Raw genomic sequence first — 19,461 nt, 5'->3', positions numbered from 1 at the left:
TTCAAATTAAATTATTACTCCAGTCATTATTGTTTTTATTACTATAACCAATAATAATAATAATAACAATAATAATTAATATTAGAGTGATTTCTGAAGGATCGTGTGACTCTGAAGACTGGAGTAATGAAGCTGAAAACTCATCTATAAATGATTAAATTAAATTATAAACTACTTTACAACAGTTATTTTATAGTGCAATAACATATCAGTATTTTACAATTTGTACTGCCTTTTTGATTAAATAAATGCAGCCTTGGTGAGCAGGAGAAGCTTATTTTAAAACATTTAAATATCCTACTGACCCCATACTTATAACCCCATACTTATGACTTATGTGTGTGTGTATATATATCCTGCAGCAGGAGAAACTTATTTTAAAACATGCAAAAATTACTTTTGTAGTGTGTGTGTGTGTGTGTGTATATATATATATATATATATATATATATATATATATATATATATACAGTACACAGCAGCACTAATTAAAGCATTGTCAGTTGATGGTGATGTGCTGGGATATTGAATTTAATCAAATCGATGACACGATAATAACCAAACCTTGAGACCAGTGTAGGTTCACACCTCTAGTAATTATTTACACCGGATTTTGTTTCCCTACAAAGCATGTAAACTACCTTGACGTCAAAACAACATCAAATTGACATCTAAAATTGGTGTCAACAACAAATAAGAAATCGATTACAATCTTGTAATCTATTTTTTACAATAAAGTCCTTTTCTTCAACGCAACGAGCGCCCAATTTGTTAAACTATCCCCTGGTCCCTCTTGTTTAGTTATCAGTTAAAGGCTTTAAGTAAGTTATATTTAATTAGTTCAATAAAGCATTACAGAGCTCTGAGCTGTGCTAAACCTATTGCTTTTGTAACGAAGTAAAAAAGAAACACACACACATGAATAATGCAGGGAATGAATTTTACTGTCAAATAATGTTCTTGACAAACATCCGAGGGAAGTTCAATTAAGAATTAGATTTCCCTCAGAGGCACAGCATATAACGTAGGGGAGTTCAGATTACTTCATCTCAGATTAACTCTCCTGTTTTAAAAACTGGGAATTCACCTTTAGTTTCAATTCATGTCAGTTATTCTTGACAGTTGACCATTACTATTTCACAACATGACCGGATGTGCACAAAATTGCCTTTTATAATAACTATTTAACCCAAAATAATAATGAAAATGACTATTAAAGGGAACCTATCATGCCCCTTTTCACAAGATGTCAAACTATTTTCTGATGTGCCAAGAGAGTGAAGTTTTAGCTCAAAATAGCACACCCTCTAACTCTCTGAAACGGACTCTTTAAGGCTTTGATCCTAATTGTGTCATTTTGGTGACTGTCACTTTAAAATCAAATGAGATTGTGCTCTTTTCAAAAGTGGGCGGAGCTACAAATGCCTGCGTGTGTGTCAGCATTGTGGCAGATTCAAAAACAAGACTAATATCCTATGCTAATGAGGGAGAGATGGTCACTAGTGGGCGGGGCTTTACTCCTCTGATGACATCATACAAAGGGAGAATGTCAATCAAAGTGTTTCTGCAGACTGATTTAATCAAGTCTGATTATAAAGAAATAGAATTAATATTAATATTAGAGGATGTTTACACACACTGTTGCCCCACAACCATTATAAAAGGGATTTTTGCATAATAGGTGCCCTTTAACTGTTTTCAATGTAATCGGGGGAGTTATTGTGGACGCTTGGTTTTACTACAGAACAAAACTCTAAATTTTTCAATCTCAAAATGGTGGCGTTCTTCTCAAAATTGTGAGTCTGATGTACATTTTACAAATTGTGACCCTTATTTCTTTGAAATGCTACATAATCTGTTGTTGATTAAGAAAACAAATGTCTGAATTACAAGCTCAGAAATCAGTTTTCCCCTCACAATTTGAAGTTGAAGTGCAATTTGAAGTGCATTTGCCATTGTATTAATTATTTTTTAAGAAACTTGAGCAATTCCAATTGTATTGTTATTCGCTAATGTGACCCACAATATCATTTACATCTTTAGCTAAATCCCTGAGATCACATTAGGGATCCCTGAAAGTTCAATCAAATAACAAATAGTCATCGCTTGGTAAATTGAATTCATTGTGTGTTGATCACATACTCTAAAAACTTGCAAATTCCTCTCAGTGAATCTCCAATCATTCAGTGTCACTTCTACAAACATGTGAAATGATTGACAACATACATAAAGCTATTTAAATATATAAACATCAGTGATTGGGTCCAGTTAATCAGGTATTGTCTGACTTCATAAGCCAATGCACACAGTAAATGATTTCATTGTTTTCTTCTGGTTTTCAGGTTACTTCTTTGGTTTGGGGGCATTTTCTGATGAATCCAGAAGTCCAATATTACCAGAAGCTGCAGAGAGAAAAAAACTTTGACTGAAATAAGGCTCAAAGTCAGATTGTGCCTCAGAATTGTAGTCATGGATTAGAATTTGTGTTACAAAATAATTAAATTAAATTAAGACTTAAAAGTATATAAAAGTATAAATAATACTAGTTTATGTTTTCTTTTTTCATTTTAGCTGAGGAAACACACACACACACACACAGATATATATATATTATTTGTAAATGTGTCAGAAGGTGGATTTTCCCATGAATCATCTGTTGATCTGCATCCCAATCATCACCAATACTGCAGAAGAGCTACTGGAACCCACATGGACCCAAGATTCTCCTAGTAATCAGTCAAGTTTGGTTAAGGATACATCATGGTTTGGGGTTACATTCGGTATGGGGGCGTGCGAGAGATCTGCAGAGTGGATGATCAACATCAACAGCCTGAGGTATCAAGACATTTGTGCTGCCCATTACATTACAAACCACAGGAGAGGGCAAATTCTCCAGCAGGATAGCGCTCCTTCTCATACTTCAGCCTCCACATCAAAGCTCCTGAAAGCAAAGAAGGTCAAGCTGCTCCAGGATTGGCCAGCCCAGTCACCAGACATGAACATTATTGAGCATGTCTGCGGTAAGATGAAGGAGGAGGTGTTGAAGATGAACACAAAGACTCTTGATGAACTCTGGGAGTCCTGCAAGAACGCTTTCTTTGCCATTCCAGATGACTTTATTAATCAGTGATTTGAGTCATTGCAGAGATGTATGGATGCAGTCCTCCAAGCTCATGATGGAGTCAGACACAATATTCATTCTGTTTTCACTGCAGCATGAGCACATATTCTATACTGGACATTATTGAAGGTTCAGTGAGCAGACTTTAGTCTAAGCAGAGTCAGACCTTACTGTCCTAATTAAATCGTTAAAAATCAAGGCATGATCATATTTTATTTTTGTAAAATGAGAGTAATCTAGAGGCCTTTGCCTTTCATATAAGACACTTCTTATACCAAATGATCAACTAGTAGTCAAGTTATTATTTGCTGTTCCTAAAACCTGGACTTTTGTTAGGTAGTATGTGTGTGTGTATATGTATATGTATATATATATATATAGAGAGAGAGAGAGAGAGAGAGAGGGGACAAAACTGTTGCTACAGTTCCATTAAAGAAAGAATATGACTGAAAAATGACTGAAAATAAATTAATAAAAAGCAGATAAGAACTTGATTTAAGAAGAGCAATCTCATGACAAATATATATTGTTTTGTGCTTGTTGTACCTCAAGAAGATCCATCATTATCTTCTCCCTCGATAGAGTACTGAAAATAAAAATGAAAAAATCTGAATTTCAAATGTTTTAGTCAGTAAAGTTGCTTCATATAGTAACCCAGTGGTCTCCTTGATGCTAAAACGACATCAAAAAACACATAAAAAATGATTTATGCTAATTGATTACCTACATCTACTGACTACCTTGAAGTCAATTTGACATCCAACATTTGTTTTTTACTTTGTTTTATGCATTAATGGTTTAATCATGTTTTAATCAAATATATGAACTTATGTTTGTGTGATTAACCTCAAATAACCTTGCTCCATAACAGCTGTGGCTTCATGTGACTGATAACCAGGGCGCATGATAGAAGAGAGAAGCAAAATTCTGAGAACTTGCTCTCATCAAAATGCTACAACATTTTCTTTCAGAGAGTGCTCTTTTTTCCCACCTAACAGGAATGTAGAGAAGGAAACACTGATGGGAGGGTCCAGGCTCACTCTTCTGTGTGCTCTGTTATGTGTGCATAACTTTTTTCTGTGCAGAGTAGCAGAACTTCCCAAACTCCCTGGGAAACCTGTTGAAAGCTGTTCTGCCTGACATCTGGTGATGGGTTGCCTACCACTGGTTGAGGGAACAGATGAAGCGCCCCAGGAGAGGCTGAAGCAGATCAAAGATAAATAAGAAAGGGCTTAGTTTAGTGAGCAGCAGCAGACCAACCAAGCATATAACTCAGTGTGTAGAGGTTTAGCACAGCTCAGAGCTCTGTGATGCTTTATTGAATTAATTAAATATAACTTACTTAAAGCTTTTAACTGATAACTAAACACGGGGGACCAGGGGATGGTTTAACAAATTGGGGGCTCGTCCGGGATCGGTCCTCAGAGAAGGCTGATGAGGCATTGTTGCGTTGAAGAAAAGGACTTTAATGTCAAAAATAGATTACAAGATTGTAATTGATTTCTTATTTGTTTTTGATGCCAATTTTAGATGTCAATTTGATGCTGTTTTAACGTCAAGGTAGTTTACATGGTTTGGAAGGAAACAAAATCCAGTGTAAATTAGTAATTGGAAGAATTAATTAGATGAATGCCTTTCTTACATTATAATAATTCTTGTGTCGTTATTTTGTGGTCAAACGGGCATCAATGTGCGGATGTCAATTAGACAACAAGTTTTTGAGATAAAACTAATTTGGCATATTTGTTGATGTTGTTTTGACATCAAGGTGCAATCACGCTATATTTTTTGGCTTGACAAGCTAAAAATGTAGTCATTCTTACCCATTCCAACACTGCTGCCCACACACGAGACTGCAAGACATAACACATGCACAACAATCATGCATCTTTATGCTAATCACAGTTTTAATTGCTATTAATCACTATTCAACAGTTAAAATGCCTGAATGTCATTGCATTAGATTCCAAAACAGCAGCATTTCTTTTAAAAAAGGAGATTACAACCATGTCCCACCAAGACATTTGTAAATTATTTAACAATCCTCTTCAAACAGAAATACTGTGGTTCTTCTGGACATGATGGAGAAAAGATAACAGTCAGAGATCAGATAGCTGTAACCCAAGGTACTTTAAAAAATAAAAGAATAAAATTAGTTTGACTAATTGATCTAATGCAGTGTTTCCCAACCCTGTTCCTGAAGGCACACCAACAGTGCACATTTTCAACCTCTCCCTAATCAAACACACCTGAATCAACTTATCATAACATCAGAAGAGCCTCCAACTCCTGAAGTTAATGGGTCAGAGAAGAGAGACATCCAAAATATGTACTGTTGGTGTGCCTCCAGGAACAGGGTTGGGAAACACTGATCTAATGGCCTTTATACACAGGGACCTTTCATTTTGAATAAGGCAGTTCAGGCGTTTGTGGTGAAGTGGCATGCCTTTATAAATTCCCCACATTAAAGAACTGGTCTCTTTTAAATCTGACAAGAAGCACTGCATGAAATTCAACTGCTCTGCACCATGTCTTTAAAATATGGGAATTTATTTTACCACAGTACTTTCAATGGAGTTTCAGCGCTCGCCTGCTGATCCTGATGTGCTTAAATTTCATCTTTCATCTTGTTTTACACTTGAACAACTAAATAAACGTTTAAAAAGTCTATTTAACAAACTATATTTTAATTAAATTACATATTAATGCTGGATATGGATGGCTATTCTGTTATATTGTATTTTCAATTGCATTTTCAATGTATGGACACGTACATTGTCACGTAATCCAAATGTAATTGCAATCAAATTCGCAGTGACTGCCACATTTCAAATGAAAATGTCCATTTGCAGATCACAGCCCAGTACAAACATGCCCAATAAAATAGCCCCACCCCTGTCATTTGATTGACAGGTTTCAGTATAGACGGGAAGGTTACATGCATAACGCAAAGCAAAATTAATATTGCTATTTAGCTCAGGCTCATAGATCGTAACACATGGGAAATGCATTTGGAAATGGACTTTGCTTTTTAATTTTAAATGTGTCAGCCTCTGAAAATGTTTCAAATTGTCTTGGAATATCCTTCAATAGCTGTAAAAGGAACCTTATAAAATTTAAAGTGGTCACATCAACCGAATAAAGCCCCTTGCTTGTCAATTTATCTGCCGTTTGCATTTCTTCTAGTTATTTTATTCTTTGGGATTTTTTTTGGTCGACTCACCAATTGGACTGTTTTAAAGGCGCAATGAATCTTCGGTTGCTTTTTTATACACATCCATAACCAATATTTAATTGGGGTATGTTTACAGATGCCTTTTGGACTAAATAATGCAGTGAAAATTTTAAGTCGTTTAAATCAAACATTTAAAGTAGGACTAAGACTGTATGACACTGTTTTCAGTTCATTCAACTACAGATGTTAAGCTTTTCATGTTTAGCTTGTTCATTTACACAATAAAGGTTTGCATAGCGTGAGCCACGTTTAAAAGTTTTTGGGTCTTCTGTACGTGAAAAACATATTTGTTTTTACAAATTTAAGTGGATTGAAAATAAAACAATTAGGTTGTCTCAAAAACTGTAGGAATGTGTTGTAAAAACTCATTTTTCATGAGTAGTTTGAACAAGCAACAAAATACTGTTTTGGGGTGTACACTGTAAAAAATGCAGGGTTATACCAACGCAATCTCACAGCAATTCGTAACTTTTTGATTTAACGGCTAATTCGTATGAATTCGTACGATCTAATTCATACAATTTAGTACAAGTTGCTCATCCCCTAATGACGGTTGGGTTTAGAGGTGGGGTTAGGTGCCACGCCTCCTTTTTAAAATCATACAATTTCGTACGTCTGAACTCGTACAAATTTGTACGAATTAGCCACTATTCTGACAAAACGTAAAATACTTACGTTTTGTCGTGAGATCAGGCTGGTTCTACACCTTTCATTCAGGTTGTCGCAACATAAGTCAATCAAGTTAACAAATGTAAGTGGATTAAACATTTAAGTTGTGCCCCAAAAACATCTCAAGAATTGTGTTGTTTATTCAAATTGTGCTGTTTATTTAAACTACTTATTTAAAATAAGCTGAAACAACACAATTCTTCACATTTTTGGTGGGACAACTTAATTGTTTTATGTTCATTCATTCATTAATTGTCCATTGGCTCAGTCCCTTATTTATCAGATGTCGCCAGAATGAACCACCAACTATTCCAGCATAGGTGTTATGCAACGGATGCCCTTCCAGCCACAAACAAACACCCATACACTCTCACATTCACAAACACACACACACACACACACGCACACACACACACACACACACACACACACACACACACACACACACACACACGGTTTGACTGTTTCTCCAATTCCCCTATAGCGCATGTATTTGGACTGTAGGGAGAAACCAGAGCGCCCAGAGGAAACCCACGCCAACATGGGGAGAACAAGCAAACTCCACACAGAAATGCTAACTGACCTAGCCGGGACTTGAACCAGCGACCTTCTTGCTGTGAGGCGACTTGCTGTGAGTGCCTGCTTCATGTTCAATTCACTTAAATTTGTAAAAAAACTCATCCGCTAACTTAATACTTTTATGTTGTAAACGTAAACGTAAGTTTTTTTGAGTGTACAATCATTAAGCATTATTAAAAACTGCACAGTGCGAGCCAGGCTTTAATGATTTTATGCCTTCAGTACTTGAGAAATTCATCACCTGAATACATCCTGCTGGTACAGAACTGGACTTTGGTTCCATCTGGATTCAGCGGAGCGACGACCACCGAGTACACCTGGCCACACACAATCTCCGACACCACACACGTACTGCTGCCGGGCTCTGGAGTGCAGGTATTAGTGCTGTCGCTTCCGGAGACTTCTGCAGTGTATCTGGTGAGGGTATTTATGGACCTCCAGCGCACACGCAGAGTGTTATTGGATCCTCTGAAGAGTCGGATGCCAAGTGGACAGCACTCGCCTCAGAAAAGACCAGAAGAAAAATTAAAAAATTTACTTTATTGTTACTTTAATGTTCTGTGACAGTATCCCACACGTCATTTCATTTCAGTTACATGTGTAACGGTAAGCTGGAATTAATTAGTCACGATTTATGCTTAATTAGCTGTGCAAGTTATAACATCTGGATAAATTATAGTACTTTTTTGGATAATGTGCATTGAATAATTGTAAACACCATGCCCAGTATATCGGTGCACCGAAACCTGCCCTAGTTTGCGCATTTGCACCAAACACTATTACAATTACTCCATCTCCTGAAAAGCATTGTGCATTTCTGAGAGAGCCTCACACAGGTGAGTGGGCTTGACAAACCACCTGTAGAAAACAATGTGTATTTCTGAGAGAGCCTCACACAGGTGAGTAGGCTTGACAAACCACCTGTTGAAAACGATGTGCATTTCTGAGAGAGCCTCACACAGGTGAGTGGGCTTAACAAATCACTTGTAGAAAGCGATGTGCATTTCTGAGAGTGCCTCACACAGGTGAGTGGGCTTGACAAACCACCTGTAGAAAGCGATGTGCATTTCTGAGAGCGCCTCACACAGGTGAGTGGGCTTGATAAACCAGCTGTAGAAAACGATGTGCATTTCTGAGAGAGCCTCACACAGGTGAGTGGGCTTGACAAACCGCCTGTAGAAAACGATGTGCATTTCTGAGAGTGCCTCACACAGGTGAGTGGGCTTGACAAACCACCTGTAGAAAACGATGTGCATTTCTGAGAGTGCCTCACACAGGTGAGTGGGCTTGATAAACCGCCTGTAGAAAACGATGTGCATTTCTTAGAATGCCTCACACAGGTGAGTGGGCTTAACAAACCAACTGTAGAAAACGACGTGCATTTCTGAGAGTGCCTCACACAGGTGAGTAGGCTTGACAAACCACCTGTAGAAAACAATGTGTATTTCTGAGAGCGCCTCACACAGGTGAGTGGGCGTGACAAACCACCTGTAGAAACGATGTGCATTTCTGAGAGAGCCTCACACAGGTGAGTGGGCTTGACGAACTAACGGTAGAAAAACGATGTGCATTTCTGAGAGTGCCTCACACAGGTGAGTAGGCTTGACAAACCACCTGTAGAAAAGCGATGTGCATTTCTGAGAGAGCCTCACACAGGTGAGTGGGCTTGACAAACCACCTGTAGAAAACGATGTGTATTTCTGAGAGTGCCTCACACAGGTGAGTGGGCTTGACAAACCAACTGTAGAAAACGACGTGCATTTCTGAGAGAGCCTCACACAGGTGAGTGGGCTTGACGAACTAACGGTAGAAAAACGATGTGCATTTCTGAGAGTGCCTCACACAGGTGAGTGGGCTTGACAAACCACCTGTAGAAAACGATGTGCATTTCTGAGAGAGCCTCACACAGGTGAGTGGGCTTGACAAACCACCTGTAGAAAACAATGTGTATTTCTGAGAGAGCCTCACACAGGTGAGTGGGCTTTATAAACCGGCTGTAGAAAACGATGTGCATTTCTTAGAGTGCCTCACACAGGTGAGTGGGCTTGACGAACTAACTGTAGAAAACGATGTGCATTTCTGAGAGTGCCTCACACAGGTGAGTGGGCTTGACGAACTAACTGTAGAAAACGATGTGCATTTCTGAGAGTGCCTCACACAGGTGAGTGGGCTTGACGAACTAACTGTAGAAAACGATGTGCATTTCTGAGAGAGCCTCACACAGGTGAGTGGGCTTGACAAACCACCTGTAGAAATCGATGTGCATTTCTGAGAGCGCCTCACACAGGTGAGTGGGCTTGACAAACCACCTGTAGAAAAACGATGTGCATTTCTGAGAGAGCCTCACACAGGTGAGTGGGCTTGACAAACCACCTGTAGAAATCGATGTGCATTTCTGAGAGAGCCTCACACAGGTGGGTGGGCTTGTCAAACCATCTGTAGAAAACGATGTGCATTTCTGAGAGCGCCTCACACAGGTGAGTGGGCTTGACAAACCACCTGTAGAAAACTATGTGCATTTCTGAGAGTGCCTCACACAGGTGAGTGGGCTTGACAAACCACCTGTAGAAACCGATGTGCATTTCTGAGAGTGCCTCACACAGGTGAGTGGGCTTGACAAACCACCTGTAGAAATCGATGTGCATTTCTGAGAGAGCCTCACACAGGTGGGTGGGCTTGTCAAACCACCTGTAGAAAACAATGTGTATTTCTGAGAGTGCCTCACACAGGTGAATGGGCTTGACAAACCACCTGTAGAAATCGATGTGCATTTCTGAGAGAGCCTCACACAGGTGGGTGGGCTTAACAAACCACCTGTAGAAAATGTCATTTCTGAGAGTGCCTCACACAGGTGAGTAGGCTTGACAAACCACCTGTAGAAAAATTCTGTAATTTCGTTACAGAAAATAAGGGGACAAATTGTTTATCTATGATCTTTGTCCAAGACTAAGACAAGATTAAGATGGGTTGACATGGATATGATTAGATACTACATTAGAATGCTATATCGTTGACAACATGATTCATTAGATCAGTGTTTCCCAACCCTGTTCCTGGAGGCACACCAACAGTACATATTTTGGATGTCTCCTTTATCTGACTCATTCAATTCAGGTTTTGGAGTCTCTTCTGATGTCCTGATGAGTTGATTCAGGTGTGTTTGATTAGGAAGAGGTTGAAAACCTGTACTGTTGGTGTGCCTTCAGGAACAGGGTTGGGAAACACTGCATTAGATGAATGAATCAGAGTGAGCGCATTCATAGTTTTTAGTAGCAACAGACCTTTTCAGAGAACTTTCATTTTGTTTCAAGCTATAAACAACAAACATTGTCTGTCCTTATTTTCATCGACAAAATATTGTGTCAGAAGTGGAAAGTCAGATATTTTTTGAAAGCAAAACATTCTACCTTATTGCAGGCTGATCAGAAATCCATATCTCTGTTTTGCCAGTTTCAACTGTTTCCTAACCTGAAAAGGTGACTAATTAGGGGCTTTCACTCAGAGACATTACAGGAAACAGCCATCAGTTAAGCTGGTCCCTTGAGAACTAAATTGTCCTCTCAGGCTATTTTTCTGGTGGGTGTTCAAGAAATCTAACGCTAGAGAACAAGTCAGAAGTTTGATGAGAAACTGAAGTATGAGGTCAGATCATTGATCCATGTAGGTAGATGTTTAAGCTTTATATAACCCAAAGTTATAGAAATGTTAAGTTCCGTATTGATAATAAAATATTGCTTCTTACTAATAAATCTTTAAATAATCTAGCTCCTGTTTACCTGACTGTTTCTGTCTCACTACAATCCAACAAGCTCTATAATAGCTTCTGGTAGTAAACAGAATAGCAAAGTCCACTAAAGGAGGTCGAGCCTTCTCGTTTATGGTTCCTAAACTCTGGAATAGCCTTCCAGATAATGCCCGAGGCTCAGACACACTCTCCCAGTTCAAAACTAGATTAAAGACCTATCTTTTTTAGTAAAGCATGCACACACAATGCTTCACATAACTGTAGGATGTTTAAGTGTGCTCCATGTAGGTGAGTGGGTTTGACAAACCACCCGTAGGACACACTGTTCCTGTCTTAATGCACCAGGCACTTTGTTTGAAATGTTTTATATGTTTGTTTATACACTAGATCAGAATTCAAGCATTGTCAAGTATCTCTCCAGCACCCGTATGAACCCCTGAATAATGGCATTAGGGTCAGTTTTGAGAACGCACTGGCTGAGAAACCGTGATAAGTGCACTCCGCCTTGTGTCCAGTGCGACTGATGGCCTCCAGGGAGACGGTGTAGTTGGTCCCGCAGGTGATGCATCCCATCACACATTCAGTCTGCATTGTGTGACACTGTGCATGGCCCCGTGGAGAAGAAAGAGAGGCAATGTAGGTCTGGGCACCGTTAGCGGGAAACCAGCTCACGTTGGTCATGGCCTGCGTCACCTGACTCACTGTGAGACTGAGTGGGCAACAAGGGGCTGAAAGAAAAAAAAAGACACAAATTAAGGATATTTGTAGTCTGTAAACAAGAGAAGGAAGCTTCATTTCATCCTGCTGTATGTGGGAGTGTACTAAAGTCAAATGTTTTTGGGTTAAAATACTGAATATTGTAAGTCAAACCATCTGTAAAGTAAATCCTCTTGATCATCACAGCTTGTGTGTATGGCATATTTGTCCATTTAACTTTAAAGTGACCAAACATGAACGATTGCTGTTAATTTTATGTTTGCAGGAAGATAAACATGTAATTGTGGGTTCTTGGGAAAAAGAAGACAGTCTTGGTGTATCTCAGGGACCTCTTGCCTTGCCATAGAAATGATTACCTGGAAAAGTAAATTCATTTTGGTCTGTTTGGAAAGTACTCTATAGCCGCTTTTCCACTATCGGGCCAGTGCGAGCCAGGGCTTTAATCGGGCCAGGCTGGGCCAATAGCCCGAGAGGTTGAGAAATGAGGCCGAAATCATGTCGCGTTTCCACTGTCGGGCTAGTTGCTCGCAGCGCGTCACGCAAACACCGCCCCCAGAATGTCCCCCGAATCAAACGTCACACAACCCGTCACACAACCCGCCCACTTCAGCGGGAACAAAAAACTCAAATTATAACCACAAACACAACCTGGCATCACTACGAGAGCTGGAAGATGGAGAACACCGAAGCGATTGCTTTTTTACTGTTTGTGGTCTGTTGGTGTAAGACCAGACAGCGATCCCTGGATAAGGACATTCGAGTTCGGCGGCATTTACTTCGAACACAGATTTTGGCTGCTATCCATTTTTTCTTCTTCTTAGTGAGTTGATCAAGCGCGATAGCAAAACAAATGTAAGGGAAGAAAGCATCTTGTCTCCTCTTTACCTGACAGGAAAACTCCGCCTTTGTACGTAACCCCGCCCCAAAGCCCCAGTTGGCCCTCCTTGGCCCAAGGTATTCGGTGGGCCGAAAAAGGCCGGACGCTGGCCCCAAGGAAGCCCCGCTTTGGCCCGATTACGCCCCGGAAGTGATAGTGGAAACGCGACTGGCCTTGGCTCGCCCTGGCTCGCTCGCTTTAGGTGCGATAGTGGAAACGCGGCTTATGACTTTTTGTAGAGTCTAGATCAGGCATGGGCAAACTCAATCCTCGATGGCCGGTGTCCCTGCAGAGTTTTGCTCCAACACTAATCAAACACACCTGAAATCCCTAATTAGTGTCTTCAAGATCACTAGAAAGCTACAAGCAGGTGTGTTTGATTAGGGTTGGTGCAAAACTATGCAGGGACACCGGCCCTCCAGGATCGAGTTTGCCCATCCCTGATCTAGATGGTGACTCTGTCACACTTTATTTTGATGGTCCGTTTATAGAATTAGGTTACTTTGCATCTACACGCCAACTAATTCTCATTAGATTATAAGTGGATTGTTAGGTTGGGGTTAAGGTTGGGGTTAGTGTAAGATGACATGTACTTGTAAAGTTTCTTATAGTCAGTTAAATGTCTGTTCAAGGAGCAATATCAGCAGATATTAAGCAGACAGTCTACTAATACTCAAGTGGACCATCAAAATAAAGTGTTACTGCTGACTCTTTTTTAAACTTATGGAGATTGAAAGTAAATAGATTAGATAAATATGTTATTGCTGTATTATTTTATATTATTATTATTATTATTATTTATATTTCAAAGTGTATTAAGTCATTTTGAGTTTATATTTTATTCTTGTTGTATTTTTTTAACTAAACTGAAAATTTAAACCTTCGTCAATTTGTATGACAATGTTAAAAAAAACTGTTGTTAAAATATTTGTATATATTTGTAGACTTTCAAACTAGAACATTTAGGCTGTGTTATAAAAACTTCAAGACAGCATTTAACCCTCAACCATCAAGCATTTTTTGTAATTTGATGCAAAGATGATAACACATATAATTGTTTTAAATTGCATTTAAAAAAAATCTAAATGTTAAAAATTTTCAAGGATTTAAAATGCTGATGAGCGTTAAACGCATCACAACAGGCTTGTGAAAAGGGTCAAAACACTCAAAAACATATAAAGGTTTGCAACCACTTGAGTGTGAGTAAATAGTGAGTACAATTACATTTTTGGGCAAACTATCCCTTTAACACATGTGTCAGTTACAAGGCCCGCAGGCCAAATGCGGCCCGTCAAAACATTTATTCAGGCCCGACAACAAGTTTTGGTAATGAAGTTCAAGCTCGCTTTAAATATTGGGTCTGGGACCATTACAATATTGAAACGCAGGTGGTGCTGTTGCGCTTCACCCTGCTCTCTAATTTAGACGTTAGCGTAACGTTACGCTTAATGTAAACAAGGTAAAAATATCTGGGACTAGCACAATGGCAAAAAAACACAAAGTGGACAGAGAATATCGACAATTTCAACCGAGGTGGGAAACAGAACATTCATTCAAATATTTATTCATATATTACAAGTGTCCCTTGAAGCAAAATAATTGAAATAATACAATTTCTTACCATTTATTTTTTACATAGGCTACCATTTCTCTATAATAGCCCACTAATAAATATATTGCTTAATTTGTTTTTCCTCTGAAATCCACAAGTTCAGTTGTAGGCATCGACAGTTGGCATGGACCATTTCATGATTAGGTTGCCTTTTTAAAGCTAAAAGAATAAGTTTAATAATACAATATCAGAAGCCATCTGTTGCTTGTTACAATGTGGTATATCAGTTGTTGGCTTTTTGTTTTATTATCAGTTTTTCTAAATATGAAATGGTTTATAAAAATCCAGCTTAAACCAGCCTAGGCTGGTTGGCTGGTTTTAGCTGGTTGACCAGGCTGGTTTTAGAGGGGTCTTAGCTGGTCAGGCTGGAAAATGACCAGCTAAATCCAGCTAAAACCAGCCTCACCAGCCTGGTTTAAGCTGGACATAGCTGGTTTTAGCTGGGTTCCCAGCCTGGCCAGGCTGGTCAAGCTGGTTTTAGCTGGTCATCACCCAGCCTGACCAGCTAAGACCAGGCTGGAAATGGTGGAAGCCAGCCTGGAAATGGCCAAAACCCCTCTAAAACCAGGCTGGTCGCCCTGCTAAAACCAGCCAACCAGCCTAGGCTGGTTTAAGCTGGATTTTTCAACAGGTTACTGTTCTATGCTAGCCTACTGTACTGTTTTATGCTTATATTGGTTAGACACCTTCATGTTTTGATAGAGATAAAAGCTGCTGTGACACAAACGTGGTCCAAATTAAAATGAAATGTAAAACCTTGCTATTTTGATAAATGTGGTTTAATGAAGTGTAAGAGATGTTACACAGTTGTTAATACACTTTTATTTTCTCCAATAAATAATTAAAAAAAAAATGTGCCTGACTTTATTCACAACACGGCCCTTACCAAGTTTGGATTTGACACCCCTGCTTTAACACATTGCATCACACAGAAACTGTACAGCAAATGGGTATCTTGATTTATCTGAATTGGGTATCTTGATTTATCTGAATTGGGTATCTTGATTTGTCTGAATTGGGTATCTTGATTTGTCTGAATTGGGTATCTTGATTTGTCTGAATTGGGCATCTTGATTTGTCTGAATTGCACTGTAAACCTAACCTGTTTCCAGAGGAACGGTGTAGCTGGGCATGCTTTCTCCAGCGGAGGATTTTGCGATGGCGCTGACTTCATAGATGGAGCCACAGGGCAGGTCGGTCACCTGACAGGAAGTACCATTTGATTGACAGATGTGTGTGTCGCCCACGTCGCCAATCACAATGACGGTATAATTGGCGAGCGTGTTATCTGAAGTCCAGGTGATCGACACACCTGACGTGTTACTCTGGCTCATACTGGTGATCTCGGGCATGCATGGAGCTTTTTGGGAAGAAAGATACAGAGTGAGAGTGTGAACATTATACACCTGTGACAAACAAAATATGTGTGTGTGTGCAGGTATATGTGGTTTACAGGGACACAAATGTGTATAATGCCATGGATATGACTTAGTTGTTCTCTATTAAGATGGTTTAGGCAATTCAGCTGATGTATACAACTAAGTGTGTGTGTGTGTGTGTGTCTGATTTATACCTGTTTCATGCATTTGTGGACGGCAGGTGAGGTTGCAGCCGCTTATGTCATTGCACGGTATGACAACTACACTGTAATTGGTGTTGCAAGCCAGGTCGGAAAGGGCACATCTGGGAGCTGTGTCGTTACACAAAACCGGCTGCACTGAATCTACAGCACGCGTCTCGTACAGATCTGCACCGCGCACAGGAGACCACTCGATCATCAATGTCTCCCAAGAAACTGCAGACACCGTGGTGAGCTCTGGACAGCAAGGCACTGTGGATGGAGGGGTGGACAGGGAACAAAATGGTACAGACCAAAAGAGCAGTTTTTCAGGAACTTTTCAAGGTAGGTATTGCTGGAGCCCAGAGACCACCAAGTGGGAAGGATTACACCACAAGTAGGTTTGGGACCTCCAAGTAGGAGGGACTTATGCCACAAGTAATTTGGGTTTAGGGTTGGTGTAGGTATAATAGACATTATTAATAATAAGGTGACTGTGAGTTTGGGTTTAGGGTTGGAGTAGTTGGTGTACTTTATTAAAACAACAGGTCACTGTGAGGTTGGGTTTTGGTTGTGATAGGTGTAGATCAGGGTGTCCAAACTTGGCCCTGGAGGGCCAGTGTCCTGCTGAGTTTAGCGCCAACTTGCTTTAACACACCTGCCAGGAAGTTTCCAGCATATCTAGTCTTGATTAGCTGGTTCAGGTGTGTTTGATTAAGGTTGGACCTAAACTTTCCAGGACACCGGACCTTCAGGGCCGAGTTTGGACACCCCTGGTCACAACCAAAACCCAACCTCACAGTGACCTATTGTTTTAATAACGTATACCAACTACTCCAACACTAAACCCAAACTCACAGTAACCTTATTATTAATAATGTTTATTACACCTACACCAACCCTAAACCCAACTTACTTGTTTGTAGTCTACTTGGAGCTCAAGTCCCACCCACTTGGCCTATCAAAATAGTGGTCTCTGTATGTTAAGTGAAGTGGGATGCCCTGCAGGTCTTACAGGTCGTGTGGTTGAGGAGCGGCCCTGGAGGACTTGATCCAGCATGGTTGTGCGCAAACACACTCATGATGTATGAGTAGCCGCAGTTGCAGTAAAACTGACAGAATGGATTGGTTGAGTTGCACGTCCCCTCGATGCCGTCGTCGCTCTTAATAAAGGTGGTGTAGTAGTCTGCATGAGGGATTGAGCTCCACTTCACAGAGCAGTTACCGGGCACAGCCTCCTCCACCCAAATGGGCTGTGGGGGACAAGGGACTGACAGACAACAGGTTAGGCAGAGACAGTTAAAGTAGAACAACAGATTTCATTATAATTCAGCAGCTTAATACTGTTGCTAACACATTTTAGAAGCATTTTACACCCATGGACAGATCTGGGGTCTGAATTATAACTTTTTTGTATAGAAACCTTCCTAATAGTGAACATACAGCAAAATAAAGTTTCATTTATTAATAATTATGGCTAATTTTATGATTTAAAGTGGTTCAATCAAGTCAGTATTTAAGTTAAATATATGTTTACTTAGAGTTTATTTACACTTGCACACATTCTGCTGTCAAGTTTTTTTTTTTTTAGATCACAAGTTTTGTGTGGGAGGTGGTGTATTATACACACATTTCCACTCCTATATTATGTGTATGCCACATTTATAAATGAACCCCAGAACACCAAACATAAACCAGCAGGATATTAATGTTGGTCCAGCTGCAAAATGCTGGTTACCTGCTTATGTCCTCAGGTCTTGGCTCCCAGTTACATTAAGATTAGATATTAAAGTATTATTACTTGTCTATAAATCCCTAAATGACCTAGGAGCTCATATATGCTGTATGAAATGTGTTATATAAATAAACTTGCCTTGCCTATGAATATCTTACACAAAACAATATATTCTGAAATATTTTGTGGGAAAAAACAGCCATTGAGATTCATAGTAATTAAATTCCTTGTTGAGTAATTACTTTAATTAGAAAAAGTAATCAAAACTAAATTTTAATGATGTATTTAGTAATTAATTACTTTTTGAAGTAACTTACCTAAAGCAGATTAGCACATGCCTTAACTCAAAAGTGTCCAAACTCTGTGCTGGAGAGCCGGCGTCCGGCAGATTTTAGCTCCAACTTGCTTCAACACACCTGCATGGATGTTTCTAAATCTAAGGCTGCGTCCGAAATCACATACTTCCATACTATATAGTACGCTAAAAACAGTATGCGAGCCGAGTAGTATGTCTGAATGTATAGAATTTGAAGAAGTACCCGGATGACCTACTACTTACGGTGAGATTCTGACGTATGCATCTGATGCACGCTGCGCTATCCCATGACTCCCTGTGATAGAAGAGGAGTGAAGTGACACAACTGATGCAGGTAGGTTACATGATCATGATGAAATGGCGGATGTAGTACGTCTGAATTCCATTCATACTACTTACATTCATACTGTACAGAACGTACTTTTCTAACGAGCAAGTAGTACATTTCAATTCAAAAGCAGTACTTCCTGAGTAGTAGGCGATTTCGGACGCAGCCTAAGCCTAGTAATGCTGAGTTCACACCAGAGTGATTTACATGTTAAGTCAATGCAAAGACACAAAGAGACATCCTGCGACATGATACGTGCAAATGAGGCAACGCGAATGACACGATTCGCGTGAATAAATTGGCACAAGTTGAGTGTTTTGCACGATTGACAGGATTAACGTGCGTATTGCGCGTTTCGCGTGAATCGCTTAATTTGGAAAATCTGAACTTCAGCGGACATTTGCGCCGCATTAACCAATCAGGAGCTTTCTCTTGTAGGGGCGTGATTATGACATAGCGCCTGTTGTTGGTGCCCAGGGGAAAAATCCTCAAACTGGGCTTGGCTCAGTCTGAAGCACTGCTGAAAGCCTCGCTCATCCAGGTATAGTTTCTGGAGGAGTTGTTGAACTCACAGAGCTGGGTGCACCTCTAAATGGATCTAGCGGACTCACGCTAGTGGACTACTGGCTCCAAACGAATCAACGATGTTTATCACCCTTCCTAAAGCACATAAACACAGCTATTCTCTCAACAAAATCCATGTTAGCCATTTAGCAATGAAGCTAGAGTCACCGGGCAGACAGAAGCTCTGCCCATGATGCCCAAATCTGTGTCTATTGTGAAGGGAATTTTTTTGCGCGAATGAAGCGAATTTGAAACGCGAACGAGGCGAGTAAACTCAAAATGTTCCTGCCTATTCACGTGCGAATATCGTGATTTATTCATGTGTTCTGCATCTGGTGTGAACATAGCATAAGAGCTTAATTAGCTAGCCCAGGTGTGTCTGATTGGGGTTGGATCTAACCTTTA

General features: G+C 39.9%; 1 protein-coding gene across 1 annotated transcript in view; it reads right to left on the bottom strand.

Moving 5' to 3' along the window:
- Window positions 1-923: 923 nt before the first annotated feature.
- The window catches only part of LOC130217255 (fibronectin type III domain-containing protein 7), a 29,906-nt gene continuing 11,368 nt past the window's right edge, over window positions 924-19,461 (bottom strand). Inside the window, exons 5-11 of the mRNA XM_056449326.1 lie at window positions 17,129-17,383; window positions 16,129-16,386; window positions 15,658-15,915; window positions 11,823-12,077; window positions 7,846-8,106; window positions 3,668-3,707; window positions 924-2,402 (exon numbers count right to left, since the gene is read on the bottom strand). Of these exons, the coding sequence (XP_056305301.1) occupies window positions 3,685-3,707; window positions 7,846-8,106; window positions 11,823-12,077; window positions 15,658-15,915; window positions 16,129-16,386; window positions 17,129-17,383 (1,310 nt within the window). The 3' untranslated portion in view covers window positions 924-2,402; window positions 3,668-3,684. The remainder of the gene's footprint in view (window positions 2,403-3,667; window positions 3,708-7,845; window positions 8,107-11,822; window positions 12,078-15,657; window positions 15,916-16,128; window positions 16,387-17,128; window positions 17,384-19,461) is intronic.

The sequence above is a fragment of the Danio aesculapii genome, chromosome 23 (assembly GCF_903798145.1).
Source record: "Danio aesculapii chromosome 23, fDanAes4.1, whole genome shotgun sequence".
NCBI lineage: Eukaryota > Metazoa > Chordata > Actinopteri > Cypriniformes > Danionidae > Danio > Danio aesculapii.
Note: the sequence above shows the minus strand (reverse complement) of the source record. Positions and strands in the feature narration are given on the sequence as shown.